Source organism: Copadichromis virginalis, linkage group LG22 (assembly GCF_057382275.1).
Source record: "Copadichromis virginalis isolate Kocher_CV1m ecotype Utaka linkage group LG22, C_Virginalis_male_GT1.1, whole genome shotgun sequence".
Taxonomy (NCBI): Eukaryota; Metazoa; Chordata; class Actinopteri; order Cichliformes; family Cichlidae; genus Copadichromis; species Copadichromis virginalis.
Genome location: NC_140638.1, coordinates 7655531 through 7674848, shown reverse-complemented (window position 1 = coordinate 7674848; position 19318 = coordinate 7655531). Strand labels below are relative to the sequence as shown.

General features: G+C 36.5%; 1 protein-coding gene across 5 annotated transcripts; it reads right to left on the bottom strand.

Moving 5' to 3' along the window:
* Nucleotides 1-1504: 1504 nt before the first annotated feature.
* LOC146682599 (hepatic lectin-like) lies at nucleotides 1505-18485 on the bottom strand. 5 transcript variants are annotated; one of them, XM_085445985.1, is made up of 8 exons: nucleotides 18389-18485; nucleotides 18120-18200; nucleotides 15979-16083; nucleotides 15709-15786; nucleotides 15558-15623; nucleotides 2680-2831; nucleotides 2440-2564; nucleotides 1505-2347 (listed from the first exon to the last, which is right to left on the bottom strand). In XM_085445985.1, the coding sequence occupies exons 1-8, from the start codon at nucleotides 18450-18452 to the stop codon at nucleotides 2143-2145; spliced, it is 876 nt and encodes a 291-aa protein (XP_085302111.1). In that variant the 5' UTR covers nucleotides 18453-18485; the 3' UTR covers nucleotides 1505-2142. The 5 variants fall into 5 exon arrangements, with proteins under 5 accessions (XP_085302111.1, XP_085302113.1, XP_085302112.1 ...); XM_085445987.1 differs by lacking the exons at nucleotides 15558-15623; nucleotides 15709-15786; nucleotides 15979-16083; nucleotides 18120-18200; nucleotides 18389-18485 and adding exons at nucleotides 2941-3006; nucleotides 3177-3254; nucleotides 3572-3694; nucleotides 4210-4284; nucleotides 9213-9288; XM_085445986.1 differs by lacking the exons at nucleotides 15558-15623; nucleotides 15709-15786; nucleotides 15979-16083; nucleotides 18120-18200; nucleotides 18389-18485 and adding exons at nucleotides 2941-3006; nucleotides 3177-3254; nucleotides 3572-3694; nucleotides 4210-4284; nucleotides 4420-5150.
* Between the last annotated feature and the right edge of the window lie 833 nt (nucleotides 18486-19318).

Below are 19318 nucleotides of genomic sequence, written 5' to 3'. Positions count from 1 at the left end.
GCGAATCACTCAGGACTCACTAACTATGGGCTCAAAATGTGTTCATAAATATTTTGTACTTGTAAATCAGGATTTGTATGTGTGAAAAAGATTTGTGTGTGTGTGTGTGTGTGTGTGTGTGTGTGTGTGTGTGTGTGTGTGTGTGTGTGTGTGTGTGTGTGTGTGTGTGTGTGTGTGTGTGTGTGTGTCAGTCATTCTTCTCTCCAGAAATGTCTGAACAGAAACAGTTGAGGAAATGACCTCACTGGAAATATCTGTGTAGGTTCTCAGTCACACAGGTCGTGGTAGAAGCAAGCTTAGTTTAGGAAGTTTAGGTTAAATTTAGGACATTTTTTAAACTCCAGTCTCTTTCTTCCCGAGCTCCTTGTTGGATTTTTCTGTGCTGAGATGATGAAACATAACAATGTGATTTAATGCATAAGAACATGAACCCTCATGCTGGTTCATGTTCAGCTCAACATTTAGCTCTACATTAATCTCTGCTTTATTAGAAGTTCAGTAAGATTCTTGTTACAGAAACTTAACAAAATTAAAATAACAAAACTCTTTCAAATTATTTAAAAATGCTCTATTTAATTTATCAATGACTTAATAAGTTGTATTTTCTAATAAATTTGGTGCTGTAACAGAAATTCCCCAACTTATATTAAAATGTTGATCAAAAACACTAAAGAAATGTGAATACTGTACAAGTTTACAGTTTTTTATTTACAGCTTTATTTTTGAGACCTTCCAATTGTTTTAATGTTTCTTTGTCTCTCATGTGTTCAAATGCTGATTAATAAATTTAATAAACAAAGATTTTGTTAATTACAACATAATAAAACAAAAAGATCTTAGAACAGCATTGGAAAAAAGTGATACGATGATCAGCTGGAACTTAAAATAAATAAATAATGAGACATTTTTTCTGTCCTCTCTTCTCTATGGTCGAGGTTTAGAATTACAGATGTGTTTAGCAGATTAGACAGTGGGTTTTTTGCCACTATTTGAATTATCAAATAATTTATTAGTAATAATTAATTTATTAATGTATAAATCAATAAAAGACAATCAAAGTAATTTGAAACTAAATAAGTATAATAAATGTATAATAAACTAAAGTGATTTGGAAATGAATTTACTGAAACATATTTTATTCATTTATCTTTATTCATTATTAAATCTTAAAATGCTTTATTTTAATGTGCATGATCTCCCAGTCATCTGTATAAAGGTACAGTATCTACAGGTCTGAATGTCTAGGATACTATGGGCAGAACTTTGTGCCAGACCTGGAAGCGCCCTCTTGTGGTGTAACTTAGGATCGCACTCCACTTAAAATTAAAAATACACTTGAAATCTTAAAATTAAGATCCTTCTTTAACAATTGATCAATTGATTAATATCTATTAATAATATGTAATGATATCTAATGATTTATAATTTGTCGCCGGTTTTGCTTCAGATCCTGGATGCCCCCCTCCCCCCGCAAAAAAAAGCGGGTTAACACAAGAAACCGACAGGATTTTACAACAACAGCAAATGTTCTGTTGCTCGTTTAATTTCTTGTCATTCAAACACACATTTGAAGAAAGAAAAAAACAACAGCAGTACCACACTGTCAGAGGTTTTTCAGGAGTCACAGATGTGAGAGTTAAGAAATGTGTATCATTTACCACATTTACAAACAGCTTCTCACACTGAAAACTCTGAGAACCACAGCCTCCTTTTCTTGTACTGGATGAATCGATGTTAAATGTTGCATTCCTATTTTTAACAACACTGACGTGAATTACTTATTCCATTGTAACACTTCACGTCTTTCTTTCTTCGTTCCTTTCTTTTTCCTGTAAAAGTGATAATAAATAATTCATAGGTTCTTCTGTTATATGATGTACTCATTGATTCAGTATCCAAAATACTTTTTAACTTTCTAGATGGCTTTAAGTTTACAAAACAGGATAATTTATTATTTTATTATAAAAATGAATGAATTTCACAGGTGCTCCCACATTTCTTGTTCGTGTTAATCGCTTCAAAACTAAAAAGTATCAGATGCAAAATATTACTCATGTTGATTTTACTATGTTCATTTTGTTTCTGTTTGTGGCATTATTTTAATAATTGCATCACTTCATCCTGGTGTTTCATATGTGAATTTCAGTCACATACTTTTTTAAACTTTCCTTTTACTGCTGCTTTCTCACAAATACTTCTGTGAGGCATTGAGCAAAATTCATCAAACCAACACTTCAGATCATCAGCTCCGCCTTGTTCTCCCATCCTCACACAGTCCTCTCCATCAGGATGTTCATCATGTGTCCCGTTCCAATTGTCTGGCTCACCTTTGCTCCAAAACGTCAAACTAAGAGTTGAAGAACAAAAATAACTGGTTTAGTAAAAACTGATAACTTTAATTCTGGAAATGAAAAAAATATATTTTCACAACAATCAAACCTTTGATCCAGTGGTGATCTGTCCACCCACACCCATCTGCCCTCTACTGCTGAGTCTGTCAGTCCGATCCAGAACTTGTCCTCAGCTTCAGTCATTAAATCTCTCAGTCTTCTCTCCAGGAGCCTCTGATCATGAAAAGAAGATGAAAATGACTTTGTTAGACTTTTCTGTGTTGAGAAGGTGAAACATAAAGATGTGATATAACATGTAAGAACATGAACCTGCAGCAGTGTTTCATACCTGCTCCTCTCTGCTGTCTATCTTAACCAGGTCTCCTCCTTTAGCTCTACACTCATCTCTGCTCTGTTCCCAGGATGATTTACTGGTGGAGAAGTAATAGCACTTTCCTCCATGTTGCTCCCAGCCTTCTTCACATTTATAACAAGGATCATCTTTGAAGAGATTACAGCAACGACTTCAGTCAGGTGGAAGAAATCACTGTTCATGTTTGTGTGAGCTTAGCTTGAAGTTTGTGTCTCAGAGACAAAATCCATAACTTACCTATTACTTTAGGTGCTGGACAGGTCGGCTGCACCGTGCTGCATGGTTTTATCTTAGAGAGAGTCTCTGTTAGAATAAAGAATAAAACAATCATCAGTCATTCATCATCTATTTTTATCTAAAGTTTGAATTAAAAACAAATAATCATTTACATGAAGTAAAAAAGGCCCAGTCAGCTGTGTGTCATGAGTTTGATTTAGACTGAAGGTTAGAAACAATCAGCTGTATATGCTTACCTGTCAGATTTCTTTCACACTTCATTTTGTGATGTTTCAGGTTTTCGAGCTGTTTGTTCGTTCTAATTTTGTCAAATGCTGATTAAAAAAGAACAAACAAACCAGTCAGTCAGTGAGGTTTGTTTACACTGAAAGGATTTTTGTAGCTTTGTGTTTTCAGTGTTTCTTTCTCATGTTTTCAACTGCTGATTTAAAAATGAGAGAAACAAACAAGAAAAACACTGAAAAGTTGGACACATCTTTAATTTGCTGCAACATGATTAAAACGGAGCCAGTGTGCCAATCTGCAGTGTTTTACACCTTCACTGTAATTATTTTTCTCATTTGATTTACAGAAAATCAGATTATTGATTTTTTTTAAGTTAAGTAAGACGAAGGAAACCACACAAACTGACAGAGACGATAAATAACGATGAGAGCAGCTGCCAGCAGGATACAGAGAACCACCAGTGCCACTCTCTCTGTGGTGACCTTTGACCCTCTGTTTGATTTTTCATGCCGAGAGTCAGGAGCTTCACCTGATGAACATTTAGAGGAGACACAACGTTAGAGTTCAGAAAAGTGTGTATTTATCAGTTACAACAGTTTAAACAGTTTGTCATGCTACAATATTTTAGTACTATTAAAGTACACTGAACTGTAGCTGAGTGTCAATACAAGAACATTAAAGATGATTAAGATGCTTTGAACAGGAAACACTTGAGTTAAAACATGTTAACATGTCACACATCCTTTTGGTCAGTTCCTGTTTTTGTTTTTGCTCTTCACATCTTCATTTTGCTTTTAAACATTCTTTCTTCATCAATTACTTTTGACTGTTACATTTCTGATTTATGCAATAAATAAAGAAAAATAATTGATATGATTAAATAATGAATGTGGGCTCTACATATTTTTAAGTCATATACATATAATGTTGTTCTGTTCCAGCACAAACATCATAACTTTAATCAAAAGTCTGATGATGATCACTCAGATGTGACTGAAGCTCCGTCACCTTCCTGTTGTTTTACCACCACATTAATGTTCTTACCGTCTATGAAGCGCTGCGGACGACTCATCATGCTGAAACTTCAAGATCCTGACTTCAGACGTAATCCAACAGTCTCTCAATCACAAAACACAACAAAATGTTGAAATTATGTTTCCTTTATTATTTATCATAGATTCAATTCTTTATACATTTAACAGAAACTAGATGTAGCTAAGCATTGATGCTCAATTTAATTGCTTCCTTACTCACCGTGGCTTCTCTTTTACAGCTTAAAAATCCCTGTTGGCCTGTTCCTAAAGAGGAGGGAGGAGGCTTCATCTACAGTCTGGCTCCTCCTGTCAGAATAACTGCTGTTTTTATAACTGAAGGAAGGTTTCTTTATTTATTGTTGAAATATCTGTCCCTGTGGTACATTGTGCTGATCTCTTGCATACAAATGCAACAACAGTTTTATGAGTTGTATCACATTTGCAGGCGGTTAAAAGGAAGATAAAAATAAAATGTATTAAAACAGAACAAAATGAGGAACTGCCCATGAGATGAGGTGATATTTTAGGGCATTGTTAAAATAGTTGTTTCACAAATTTGGCACAACCTAAAGGTTTCTCAACAATCAAGCCTTTTACACAGTCCTGAACCATCCACCCACAAATATCTGATCTGATCCACAACTTGTCATCTTCATTCATGATGTTTCTCATTCTTCTCTCCAGAAATGTCTGAACAGAAACAGTTGAGGAAATGACCTCACTGGAAATATCTGTGTAGGTTCTGAGTCACACAGGTCGTGGTAGAAGCGACTGGAGTTTTTTAAGTTTAGGAAATTTTTAATTTTTAAAAATACTCTATTTAATTTATTAATGGCTTAATTAGTTGTATTTTCTAATAAATTTGATGCTGTACCAGAAATCCCCCAACTTATATTAAAATGTTGATCAAAAACACTAAAGAAATGTGAATACTGTCAAAACAACCATTTAGGGCATAGGTGTCAAACTCTGGCCCGCGGGCCAAATTTGGCCTGCAGCCTAATTACATTTGGCCCGTGAAGCCATACCAAATTACTATTAGAGCTGGCCTACTGGTATTATACAGCTAATATATATATTGTTTAGTATTAAGCTTTGCTTGTTCCATATTCAGTTTTTCAGCAAAACGTGTTTGAGTCCATAAGAAAAGATTCATTCTTATATTTGGAGGAATAAATATATTTCAATAAATATTCACGTTAGCCCGCGACTTTGTTTCAGTTTTGAATTTTGGCCCACTGTGTATTTGAGTTTGACACCCCTGATTTAGGGGGTCAGTCATGACAAGTTTTACAGATTTTTATTTACAGCTTTATTTTTGAGACCCTTGAGACTGTTTTTTAAATGTTTCTTTGACCCTCATTTGTTCAAATGCTGATTAATAAACTGGATAAACAGAAATGGTATGCTGATCATCTGGAACTTAAAATAACTAGATAATAAGACTTTTTTTTCTGACACCTCTGCTCTGTGGTCGAGGTCTAGAATTGCAGATGTGTTTAGCAGATTATAATTATCTATAATTATCACAGTCTAAAGTCATTAAGTATAATAAATGTATAATAAACTAAAAAAGAAAACTTGGAAATGAATTTTCTAAAACGTATTTTATTCAATTAATTTTATTTATTAATAAATCTTGAAATACTTCCTAGTCATCCATATCAGGGTACAGTATCTACAGGTCTGAATGTCTGGAATACAAATTGTCAAGGACCTCGGTCTGAGTGACCCAGGGTCGATGAGCAGTTTGGACTTGTTTATATATTTGCTGGTTTGTGGCTTGTGTCCCTGGTTTTCAGGTTTGTGTGTATAGGTATTTGTGTGTGCGTGTGTGCGCGTTCCAGAGGTCTGGTTTTCAGGCACCATCAGGCCTGGTGGGTGTGTCCCGTTGGGAGGTTGGCCACACCTGAGGAGGATGATCACACACACCTGCAGCTGACCAGGATTGTCGACAGAGGTACATAGCAGTGTGGCTGAGTTCTCCTCGACGCTGGGTTGTTGTGTGACCACCCGTCAGTGTTTTCAGCATAATCAGTGAGTGTTAGTCTGTTGATAATTAGGTGTGTGCTAACAGCTGCCTCTGTGGATTTTCCAGCAGGAGTGCGGGAACGAGAAGGCAGTGAGCACGAGTATCACGGGAGCAGAGATACAGAAGGGGAATCAGGGCACACAGGGATTCTTTGTTGTGCAATTATTTACTACAATGTGTTAGTAAATAACTTTGTTGGTTTAGGGCACTGTGCATATTTACTTTTAGTTACCTGGTAATCCAAAAAATGGAGAAACTTCTTACATGGTTGTAAATCTGTTTGAACAAAGCTGTGGTAATTTTTTTTAACTTTATCAAATACTTTGCCAAGAACATTACTTAAGTATTATTATTATTATTATTATTATTATTATTATTATTATTTAATATGATAAAGTATTATTACTAACCCTAAAAAAACGTGTGTAAAGTTCCTTTGCTTTTTAAATTTGTTGGATAGAAAGTATATTTAACTCAAAATGTAATGAACCAACTCATAATTTTTTACCATCACAAAAGGTGCCAAGTGCTACACACACAAACAATTTTAATGTTACAGTTTTTTCTGATTGCTTAAGCACATTTTTTGTAACTATTGGCTAATTTTGCAAAACTCTTCACACAAATAAGAAAACCTGTCACCCAATAATCAAAACATTGTAGTTCTCTTGCAAAAGCAAACACAGCTAGATTAACTCTTCACACCTTCGTAAAAATGGTGTTTCCGTATCAAACAGTACACACAAGCCATCATCTACTAAGCACACAATGCGCCAACTGCACACTGATGGTATGAATACAAAACACATCTGGCTTTTGCTTTCTCTGTGCACAAGGTAGGCTATGTCAGTTTGAGCTCATACTTCTGTCATAGATCCATAAGCATAGAGGGATCCAAACTTCAAGTACTGGTGTTTATTCAAACACATCAAAACAAACACAAGTGTTTATTTCCAAGTATAGGATTATTTGCAATCGCCATAATGACTATATGGGTTACTTGGTCTGCAGTGAACATGCTTCCTCTGCCCCAGCATCTGGTCATCTAGCAATTCTGTAAAGTAACAATTTCAGTATTTTTACATCAATGGTATTGGTGTGTTTCTCATTGGCATACGGCAGTGCTACAGATCTTAGTGCGAAGTGACTGTACTAACCGATTCTTATTTCAAGATGTCCTTATGGTGCTTGCTACAGTGTAGCGGCTCGAGTTAGGCTGGACCCGTTGGCCAGCTACCCTCAGGGTCATTCCACGGTTGATTACATGGTCCACTATTGTAGCTCTGATGTCATCAGCAATTCTATTTCTTACTCTTCCTACCCTTCCTCTCCCCCCTCCTCATCTTCCTCTCCCCCTTCCTCGTCTTCCTCTTGCTCCTCCTTGTCCTTGTCGTCCTCTTCATCCTACTTCTTCACCTCCACGTCCTCTTCCTCGGCCTCCTCTACTTCTCACTCTTTCTGCTCCCTCCATTGTACTCCGCACACACAGCTTACCTGTATTATAGTGCTTAGGCTGATTGCAAAGTGAACTGATTATCTAAAAAAGTTTTCACATGTGAAAGTGTGCCAGACAGTTGGCAAATTAGTGTTAATGATAGCCATACATGTGTATACTTTTGCTAGGAGTGTGTTGGAAATTTGGTAATTGAGTGTTGTGCAGTGAATTGTGCCTACAGTTTTGCAAAGTGTGTGTTACAAAATTGCAAACTGAGTGCAAAGCAGTTTTTGTGCTTTTAGTTTTGCAAACTCAGTGAGTGGTTTTGCTATAAGTCTGAATAGTTTTAGAGATTGTGCTACAGGAATCACAGATAGGGTTTAAGCAATCAGAAAAAACTGTAATATACATAGATGTGTATATATCTATGAGCAGCTACCTACTGAAACATTAAGCATTAAGGTATTTGAGTGTTGTTTAAATGTTTATAGCCTGGCACAGGCTTTCTAGCTCAGCTAAACAGTTGGGGATGTTTTTTCTGCTACTTTTTATCTCATTCAGTGTTCATTGATACTAAAATATCAAATCAAATCAATTTTATTTCTATAGCACATTTAAATGCAACAGCATTGACCAAAGTTCTTCACAATTAGTTAAGAACATGAGAAAGCAATAGAAAAACAAATACAGATAATTGAGATGAGGCAATGACAACGTGCAACATAAAAACAAAACAAACGTAACAAAAAAAGTCTGATGGTACTCAAAGTGAACTTGAATTAAAAGCCAACGTAAAAAAGTGAGTTTTAAGACACGATTTGAAAGACTGAAAGACTCTGAAGTACGAATATCATCTGGCAAGTTATTCCAGAGTCTAGGCGCTGCAACTGCGAAGGCCCAACCTCCTCTATGATTCAATCTCAGTTGTACTAAGAGCATCTGGCGAGACGATCTCAGTGCTCATTTAGAGTTATACATGTTGAGGAGTTTGCTTAAATAACTGAGTGCCATACCAAGAATCTTAAAATCTCATCAAATCTCAAAAATCTGCTACAGCTGGAGTGATTTGTTCATATATTCTAGCACCTGTTAAAAGATGTGCAGAATTGCAGTAATCCAGTCTAGAAAGGATGAAGCCATGAATAAGTTTTTCTTTATGCTTTGCTTTTGTTTAAGCTTTGCTTGGATTTTTCCTAATGGCTCAAAGACCACTAACTCAGCTAAAAGTTAGTAAAATTTAACTGAGAACTTCACAAGGAAGCTAAAAACAGACACTGTACTTCCTCGTCAGCAATACGCCTGCGGAGTATGAAGTAGATACACAAAGACAATGCACAAACACACACATACAAATAAGGAGATGACGGACTTCAGAGCCACTTCTTCACTTTGACTCTTCAGTAAAAAGGCAAATCTTGTCTTCAGTTTGTTTCTCTCAGCAATTAACAAACACAACAACAACAGTGAGAGACATAATAGCATTCTCATAATGGACGCTGACTGGACTCATAGGTCATACTCATGTTTATTTCTGCTCTTTACCTACCAGGCAGCTCTACTGTGGCAAATCACACTTAAGGTCTTAACTTCAGAGTAACAGCGTCTGCAACAAAAACACAAAACTAGATTGCAGACTGGTGTGGTTTGAATACTCATGGCTGCTGGTAAAATGTGTGTTTATAACTTCACTATATTCACATTAAACTAAAATGCAGCAAACAGAATAAAAGGATTTTATAAGATTTTTCTTACAAAACTTTTCTCTCATAGACACACAAACAGAAAAGATTACAGTCTCCATTTACCTTTCTGTCTCCTTTGGTAAAGTTCACACCAGAGCAAAGTTCTGCAGACATTCAGACATTTTACAGCTTTGTCAGCATCACTGACAATAGACAACACTGAAAAATGAGGAGGGCTTATAAACTGCCTCACTTCCTCAGAATCTGACTTTTTTTTAAACTATGGGTAATTCACTTCCCTTTCTGCGCTGAGAAAAAAAACACAACATGCATTCAGACTGAACTAGTAAGAAGAACAAAAAAAAAAAAACCCCACACCACTAATCAACCAGAGGGACTGTTTTTTTCTTCAGTTATTTCTGTGTTGCAAAATATGTTGTATGAAAGCATTTATATGGCCTCAATTTGTGGTGATAAATATTTTGTTCTTGTAACCTTGTAAACAAAAATATCAGATTTTTAGAAGAGTGAGAATCAGAGGAGGCCGAGGAAGAGGACGTGGAGGTGAAGAAGCAAGAGGGTTAGAGGAAGTTAAGAGGAAGAGGACAAGGAGGAGCAAGAAGAGGACGAGGAGGGGAAAGAGGGTAAGAAGAGTAAGAAACAGAATAACTGATGACATCAGAGCTACAATAGTGGACCATGTCATCAACCATGGGATGACCCTGAGGGAAGCTGGCCAACGGGTTCAGCCTAAACTGAGCCACTACACTGTGGCAAGCATCATTAGGACATTTCGAAATGAGAATCGGTAAGTACTTTGTAGCACTGCCAGAGAAACACAACAGTACCATACATGCAAAAATACTGAAATTGTTACTTTACAGAATTGCTAGACATCCAGATGTTGGGGGCAGAGGCAGAATGTTCACTCCAGAGCAAGAGACCCATATAGTGAACATGGTGATTGCCAATAATGCAATAAGAATGCGCGAAATACAGCAGCGCATAATTGATAATGACACCATCTTTCAAAATATACACAGTGCAAGCATTTCTGCACCAAGTTGTGTACTTACGCGCCACAGAATAAGAATGAAACAAATTTACAGAGTTCCTTTCGAGAGAAACACAGAACGTGTAAAGCAACTGCGATATGACTGTGTGCAGGTAAGCTAGTGTCATTGGTTCTGAATTTGGAAGTGCATACTGTAGTGCTGTGCATGGGCCTGATGTGTTGCATTTGTTTTGTCTTGTCCAGAGAGTGATGGAACTAGAAGCAGATGCAATGGGACATGAGCTACTTTTTGTAGATGAGGCCGGTTTTAACCTCAGTAAAACCAGGAGATGTGGCAGGAACATTATTGGACACTGTGCCATCATCAATGTCCCAGGACAACGTGGTGGTAACATAACCATGTGTGCAGCTATAAGCCAAAATGGTGTTGTTCACCATCATGCAACCATAGGCCCATACAACACTGCACACATTATTGCATTCCTGGACACCTTGCATGACATGCTCACTGTTCAGAGACCAGAGCAGACCCAATATGTCATCATATGGGACAATGTTAGTTTCCATAGGGCTGCTTTGGTCCGCAACTGGTTTACAGACCACCCATCCTTCATGGCACTCAACCTCCCTCCATACTCTCCATTCTTAAATCCCATTGAGGAGTTCTTCTCTGCCTGGCGCTGGAAAGTGTACGACCGTCACCCTCATCAACAGGTAGCCCTGGAGGCAATGGAGGAGGCATGTGGAGATATTGACCAGGCATCATGTCAGGCCTGGATACGGCATTCAAGGAGATATTTTCGCCGGTGCCTTGGACTGGAGGATATCGCATGCGATGTGGACGAAATTTTGTGGCCAGACCCAGAAAGACGACATGATGTAGGCTGATTGTCTTTTTTTCCCCTTTTTTTTGTGAAATTCCTATTTTGTGTTCTGACTTCGTCTTGGTTTTGATGAGTGTGAATAAACACCAATACTTGAAGTTTGGATCCTTGTATGTTTACATGACACTATGACAAAAGTGTGACCTCAAATTGACATCTGTACACAGAGAAAGCAAAAGTCAGATGTGTTTTGTATTCATACCATCAGTTTGCAGTTGGCGCATTGTGTGCTTAGTAGATGATGGCTTGTGTGTACTGTTTGATACGAAAACACCATTTTTACGAAGGTGTGAAGAGTTAATCTAGCTGTATTCGCTTTTGCAAGAGAACTACAATGTTTTGATAATTGGGTGACAGGTTTTCTTATTTGTGTGTAGAGTTTTGCAAAAATAGCCAATAGTTACAAAAAATGTGCTTAAGCAATCAGAAAAAACTGTAATTGTGTGGGGAGAACATAGATGTCCTACCACCCCCATGTGGCAGTCTTTCAATTCTACAAAAGAGAAAATGCACTTACAAAAATACATACATGGAATAGGCCTACAAACAGTCAGACTAACCCTCTATTACAGTACCTCAGTACACTGGCATAGTGATGTACTAAAACATGTTTACTGTGGTACAGTATATAGTACAGTCATTGTAAATGTGTAATTGTTTTCAACATTTACATAATATGATGTCAAAAAAGGTAACTACCTGTTCTCTTCTCCAAATCTTCGGATTATGGTGGACACGGTGAATCTACTGATGTTTGGTTGTACCCTTAGTCCAGCCTCCTTCATTGTCATACCATGGACAAGAACATGGTCAATCACAGTAGCTCTGATTTCATCTGATTTTACTGTTCTTTCTCCTCTCTGACCACCTCGACCACCTTGACCTGCTCAGCCTCCTCTCACACGAACTCCTCTTCTTGGATTTCTATCCATTGTAGTGCCTCACAAACCAGTGCTCTGGCTTATATGTACCCTCACATCATTGGCCACAAGTGTGATAAACACACACAAAACCTTCGACTTGTCTTTCAAAACCAAACACTTGATCCAAAACTATTTTACAGTTTTCTGAATTGCAAAAACACTAAATCCCATTGTAAAAACTAAACTGTCAAGTATGAAAACTCTTTCATCAAAAAACATTAGTTTCATGGAAATGTTTCTTTCTTAACAACACTTGTTTATTTCTAACATTCTCAAACATCTCAAAGCATGAGCTGAATATTCCTGCTCTCCAGTGTCCGTTTGTGTGGAAACATGAGAAAAAATGTAAACAATCAACACTGAAATTCAATTCAATTTATTTATACAGCACCAAATCACAACAAAGAGTCGCCTCAAGGTGCTTTATATTATAAGTTACACACTTCAAGAATATATACAGAGAAAAACACAACAATCATATCACCCCTTATGAGCAAGCACTTTGGCGACAGTGGGAAGGAAAAACTCCCTTTTAACAGGAAGAAACCTCCAGCAGAACCAGACTCGGGGCGGGGCCATCTGCTGCGACCGGTTGGGGTGGGAGAAGGAAGACAAGACAAAGTATGTTGTGTTGCTGTTGAAGACTGAGACTGAGACTCCTCCTGTCAGAATAACTGCTTTTATTATAACTGAAGCAAGGTTTCTTTATTTATTGTTGAAATGTCTGACCCTGTGGTACATTGTGCTGATCTCTTGCATACAAATGCAACAACAGTTTTATGAGTTGTATCACATTTGCAGGCGGTTAAAAGGAAGATAAAAATAAAAAGTATTAAAGCAGAACAAAATGAGGAACTGCCCATGAGATGAGGTGATATTTTAGGGCCTTGTTAAAATAGTTGTTTCACAAATTTGGCACAACCTAAAGTTTTCTCAACAATCAAGCCTTTTACACAGTCCTGAACCATCCAACCACAAATATAACAAAACTCTTTCAAATTATGTAAAAATGCTCTATTTAATTTATCAATGACTTAATAAGTTGTATTTTCTAATAAATTTGGTGCTGTAACAGAAATTCCCCAACTTATATTATAATGTTGATCAAAAACAGTAAAGAAATGTGAATACTGTACAAGTTTACAGTTTTTTATTTACAGCTTTATTTTTGAGACCTTCCAATTGTTTTAATGTTTCTTTGTGTCTCATGTGTTCAAATGCTGATTAATAAATTTAATAAACAAAGATTTTGTTAATTACAACATAATAAAACAAAAAGATCTTAGAACAGCATCGGAAAAAAGTGATACGATGATCAGCTGGAACTTAAAATAAATAAATAATGAGACATTTTTCTGTCCTCTCTTCTCTATGGTCGAGGTTTAGAATTACAGATGTGTTTAGCAGATTAGACAGTGGGTTTTTTGCCACTATTTGAATTATCAAACAATTTATTAGTAATAATTAATTTATTAATGTATAAATCAATAAAAGACAATCAAAGTAATTTCAAACTAAAGAAGTATAATAAATGTATAATAAACTAAAGTGATTTGGAAATGAATTTACTGAAACATATTTTATTCATTTATCTTTATTCATTATTAAATCTTAAAATGCTTTATTTTAATGTGCATGATCTCCCAGTCATCTGTATAAAGGTACAGTATCTACAGGTCTGAATGTCTAGGATACTATGGGCAGAACTTTGTGCCAGACCTGGAAGCGCCCTCTTGTGGTGCAACTTAGGATCGCACTCCACTTAAAATTAAAAATACACTTGAAATCTTAAAATTAAGATCCTTCTTTAACAATTGCTCAATTGATTAATATCTATTAATAATATGTAATGATATCTAATGATTTATAATTTGTCGCCGGTTTTGCTTCAGATCCTGGATGCCCCCCCTCCCCCCGCAAAAAAAGTGGGTTAACACAAGAAGCCGACAGGATTTTACAACAACAGCAAATGTTCTGTTGCTCATTTAATTACTTGTCATTCAAACACACATTTGAAAAAAGAAAAAAACAACAGCAGTACCACACTGTCAGAGGTTTTTCAGGAGTCACAGATGTGAGAGTTAAGAAATGTGTATCATTTACCACATTTACAAACAGCTTCTCACACTGAAAACTCTGAGAACCACAGCCTCCTTTTCTTGTACTGGATGAATCGATGTTAAATGTTGCATTCCTATTTTTAATAACACTGACGTGAATTACTTATTCCATTGTAACACTTCACATGTCTTTCTTTCTTCGTTCCTTTCTTTTTCCTGTAAAAGTGATAATAAATAATTCATAGGTTCTTCTGTTATATGATGTACTCATTGATTCAGTATCCAAAATACTTTTTAACTTTCTAGATGGCTTTAAGTTTACAAAACAGGATCATTTATTATTTTATTATAAAAATTAATGAATTTCACAGGTGCTCCCACATTTCTTGTTCGTGTTAATCGCTTCAAAACTAAAAAGTATCAGATGCAAAATATTACTCATGTTGATTTTACTGTGTTCATTTTGTTTCTGTTTGTGCCATTATTTTAAAAATTGCATCACTTCATCCTGGTGTTTCATATGTGAATTTCAGACACATACTTTTTTAAACTGTCCTTTTACTGCTGCTTTCTCACAAATACTTCTCTGAAGATTTGAGCAAAATGCATCAAACCAACACTTCAGATCATCAGCTCCACCTTTTTCTCCCATCCTCACACAGTCCTCTCCATCAGGATGTTCTTCATGTGTCCCGTTCCAATTGTCTGGCTCACCTTTGCTCCAAAACGTCAAACTAAGAGTTGAAGAACAAAAATAATTGGTTTAGTAAAAACTGATAACTTTAATTCTGGAAATGAAAAAAATATATTTTCACAACAAACAAACCGTTGATCCAGTGGTGATCTGTCCACCCACACCCATCTGCCCTCTAATGCTGAGTCTGTCAGTCCGATCCAGAACTTGTCCTCATCTCTAGTCATTACATCTCTCAGTCTTCTCTCCAGGAGCCTCTGATCATGAAAAGAAGATGAAAATGACTTTGTTAGACTTTTCTGTGCTGAGAAGGTGAAACATAAAGATGTGATATAACATGTGCGAACATGAACCTGCAGCAGTGTTTCATACCTGCTCCTCTCTGCTGTCTATCTTAACCAGGTCTCCTCTTTTAGCTCTACACTCATCTCTGCTCTGTTCCCAGGATGATTTACTGGTGGAGAAGTAATAGCACTTTCTTCCATGTTGCTCCCAGCCTTCTTCACATTTATAACAAGGATCATCTTTGAAGAGATTACAGCAACGACTTCAGTCAGGTGGAAGAAATCACTATTCATGTTTGTGTGAGCTTAGCTTGAAGTTTGTGTCTCAGAGGCAAAATCCATAACTTACCTATTACTTTAGGTACTGGACAGGTCGGCTGCACCGTGCTGCATGGTTTTATCTTAGAGAGAGTCTCTGTTAGAATAAAGAATAAAACAGTCATCAGTCATTCATCAGGAATGTCTGACCAAATATCAAAGTGTATCTTAAATATTCATACCTGTGAGATTATTATCACACTTCATTTTGTCATCTTCCAGATATTTGACCTTCTTGTTAGTTTTAATTATTTCAAATGCTGATTTAAAAAAGATCAAACAAATACATCAGTCAGTAAACATTTTTCTTTACACTGAAAACATTCTTATAGCTCTGAAAATGTAAAAGACAGTATTTTGGGGAAACATTAAACAGAAGCATTATTCTTCTTAACATTACTTAAAATAATTGATTTTACTTTAAGTCTTATTAAATTCTAATGTTAACTCACAGGTAAAACACAGAGCAGCTGCCAGGAGAATACTGAGAACCACCAGGACCACTCTCTCTGAGGTGACCTTTGACCCTTTCCTCAAGACAGCTTGTTGAGGATCCTCTGAATAGTGAGAAAAGGAAACACGTTAGAGATGTGAGATGTGGTGTAAATGTGGTTGAGAATTTTATTGAGCTAGATTTTAGATGTTAATGTTCTCACTGTATTTGTACAAAGAACGCGATTCACTGGCTCATTCTTCGAGCACAGAATCACAGATTTAAAACACACCAACCTCAAAGGTAAACATATGACTTATAAGCAAGGCAAACAGTGCAGGTTGTAAAGTGCAGGTCAACCTTCCAAAGACAGCGCGTAAGAGAGATGAAGAAAAGAGTGCAGGCAGATGAGTATGACAACTCAGGTCGAGTGGTTTAGAGACAAAGTTAGAGAGGTGAGGCTGAGATGGTTTGGACATGTGCAGAGAAGCAACAGTGGTTAAAGTGGACAAAGGATGTTGAAGATGGAGCTGCCAATAAGAATGACCACAGAGAAGATACATGGATGTTGTAAAAGGAGGATGCTAGCAATACGCCCCCTGTCATCACCCCCTAAAGGAAGCAGTCGAAAAAAGATGAAGATTAAGGAGAACGCTGGCTTTGCATTAATTACAGCATCAAAGAAATATATATTTGTTATCCTGAGTGCTTATGTGGAGAGAATTGGGACAGAATCTTTAGCCGGGAATAAACACATATCGGCAGTTTGCATGAAATAATTTTGAAGGAAATTACATTTTTATTAAAAAATAACATGTCAGTAAGAGGAAGTAGGATTTTTAGTAAAGAAGATCTTTTGTACTGCAGATGCCTGATGAGCTATTTCCCAGGCAACTGTATTCTCATACTTGTAAACTTCACAAACATGTTTGTAACAAAGCCTGAAAAATGAAGGAGATGCTTCTTACATGGTTAAAGGTGTAAGAGGGTGCATTTTAACCCAGAGTATGTCCTTTTACTCAACTAACCCCGTAAAGTTTTATTGTCAATATACATCTAACCAAACAGTGGATGAGGACAACAGTTACAAGTCAAAAATATACTGGTAAACTAATTAAAACAAAAATGATATGAAAACTAATCTCCTGGATGAAACTGTGCATCCACTAACTGTCTTATGTGGACTACAAATAAGGAAAAATAAAAAACAATGTTAACAATGTTTAACAATTTTAATTTTTTAAAAAATGAAGTAGAGAGTGAGGAGGAACCGAGGGACAAAGAAAAACGGGTTGCATGGAGCTACAAGTTTCGTTTAGATAAATGAGCAGAGTGTCTGGTCAGAGTCGGTCTTTTGGGGACTAAAATTGACCAATTTTATGCAAATGATCTTTTAGCAGAGAACTGCTCCTCGAGACAACCTCAAACTCAGCACCGTAGTTCCTCTTCTGCAATAAGACGGACCAGTGGTTTCAGAGAAATGTAAAGAAACTGCATCAACATTAACACGCATGCACACACAGAGAAACTAATTTATTTAAAGGAACCACTCCTTCAGAACCACTTCCTCATTTTTAAATTAACTTTTACGTCTCTTTATAATTTCCTCAGTATAAACAAAAAAAAAGAAACCCCAAATTTTTTTTAAAAAAATGGGGAAACTTGTAAATGAGACACTTAAAAAAACGAGTGGGTCTGATGTTGTCAAATTTAATTTACATTAAATTTAGAATAAAGTGTGGTGACAACTGAACTACAATTTTGTTTTTGTTCTTTAATAATTTTATTTCAGCTACTTTTTATACTGACAGCCTCTGTGGTGCAGTGATGTCTATCATTTATCTCATATTCATCATTGTCATCTTTTTGTCTTAAGTACTACTGTAAAAGTTTGGTGTGTTTATGTGTTGCACACATTTTGACCTTCTTTTTAAAATTTACATAAAGCTACAATTTTGGAACAAATGTTCTGCTTTTTTTCTTTTTACTGATTCAGGTGGATGTTTTGTTTTCAACGACAGAGCTCTGTTTGACCAAAAAACACATTTCTGCTTTATTTTAGGAAAAAGTGCTTCCTCTATTGTCTGTTTACTTAATAGCAAACACTAACTGGAGCTCACAGTTAATCCTCCGGTTTATTAATTACTGCTGTTTTCCTACCAGACAGCTCTGCTGTGGATGGCTGAGTCTTTGAGATCTTGATTTCAGAGTAAGTCGAGTCAGTCGATGTGGTAACGGCCTCTGTAATGAAAGATGAAACCGGATTGTTGCACAGCTACCACTGAAAATGGCTGCCAATAAAATGAGCGGCTGTAAAATAAATCACTGTGTTCACATTACACTCACACCTAAGATGTAATATAAACAGCTTTTCAGATTATTCTTTTAGGAATCTTCTACATGTAGTAAGATGACTAGATAAGTCTCACCATTGGCTCTCTTTTTTCCTCTTGCAAGCTTCACATCGGAGTATACTACCTCAGCTTCAGGCATTTTGCTGTGTGTGTGTGTGTGTGGCTGCTGTGTATTAGCAGTTCTAAAAGAGAAGTTTCACAGCATGCAGACAAAAAAAAACCTTCCTCACAAGAACCCACCCAAATCTCTTTTTTTTTTTTTAACTTGTGGTAATTTACTTCCTGTTTTGGCGGGATAAAATGAAGTAATCTTCCATTTCAGCTCTGTGATGAATGTGCCATAAAACATCCAGTTTCACAGGAAGGTCACACACATACACGCATATATATATACGTGCGTGTGTGTGTGTGTGTGTGTGTGTGTGTGTGTGTGACCTGTGAAGCTAGAGTGGCTATTTGTTGCGCACATTTTGTCCTTCTTTTTTAAATTTTATTACAGACAGAAATTGTTTTGGAACATATAAAATTATTTGTTCTACATTTTGTTTTCTTTTTACTGATTCTGTCGCATGTTTTGTTTCCAATGCTCGTGTCTTAAATACACATTTTGTGTTACAGCCTTTTTCCAAAATGCATTAAATTCATTTTCACCTCAAAATTCTACACAATTTTATACAGTTGTCAGCCAGGCATCTAACTATGAAAGAATTACACTCCAAAAGACCCCGGGCTTCTGAAAAAACAACCTGGGCTTAAGCCCAGTAAGCCACCCCTCGCTCCGCCACTGCCGTGGTCGCTCTGACAGAGATCCAGCATTAATCTGTGGATAGAGGAGAAACTTCCAGAAGGACAACCATTTCTAAACTTCACCATTCAGGCCTGTGTGGTAGAAGAAAGACAGTTTTCATTAAAAGGCACATGACAGCTGGGCCGAAATCGCCCAAAAATAGTTGTGCCAAGATTGTGAAATAATTCTCAAAAAGAACTGAGGATGTATTTGCTTCC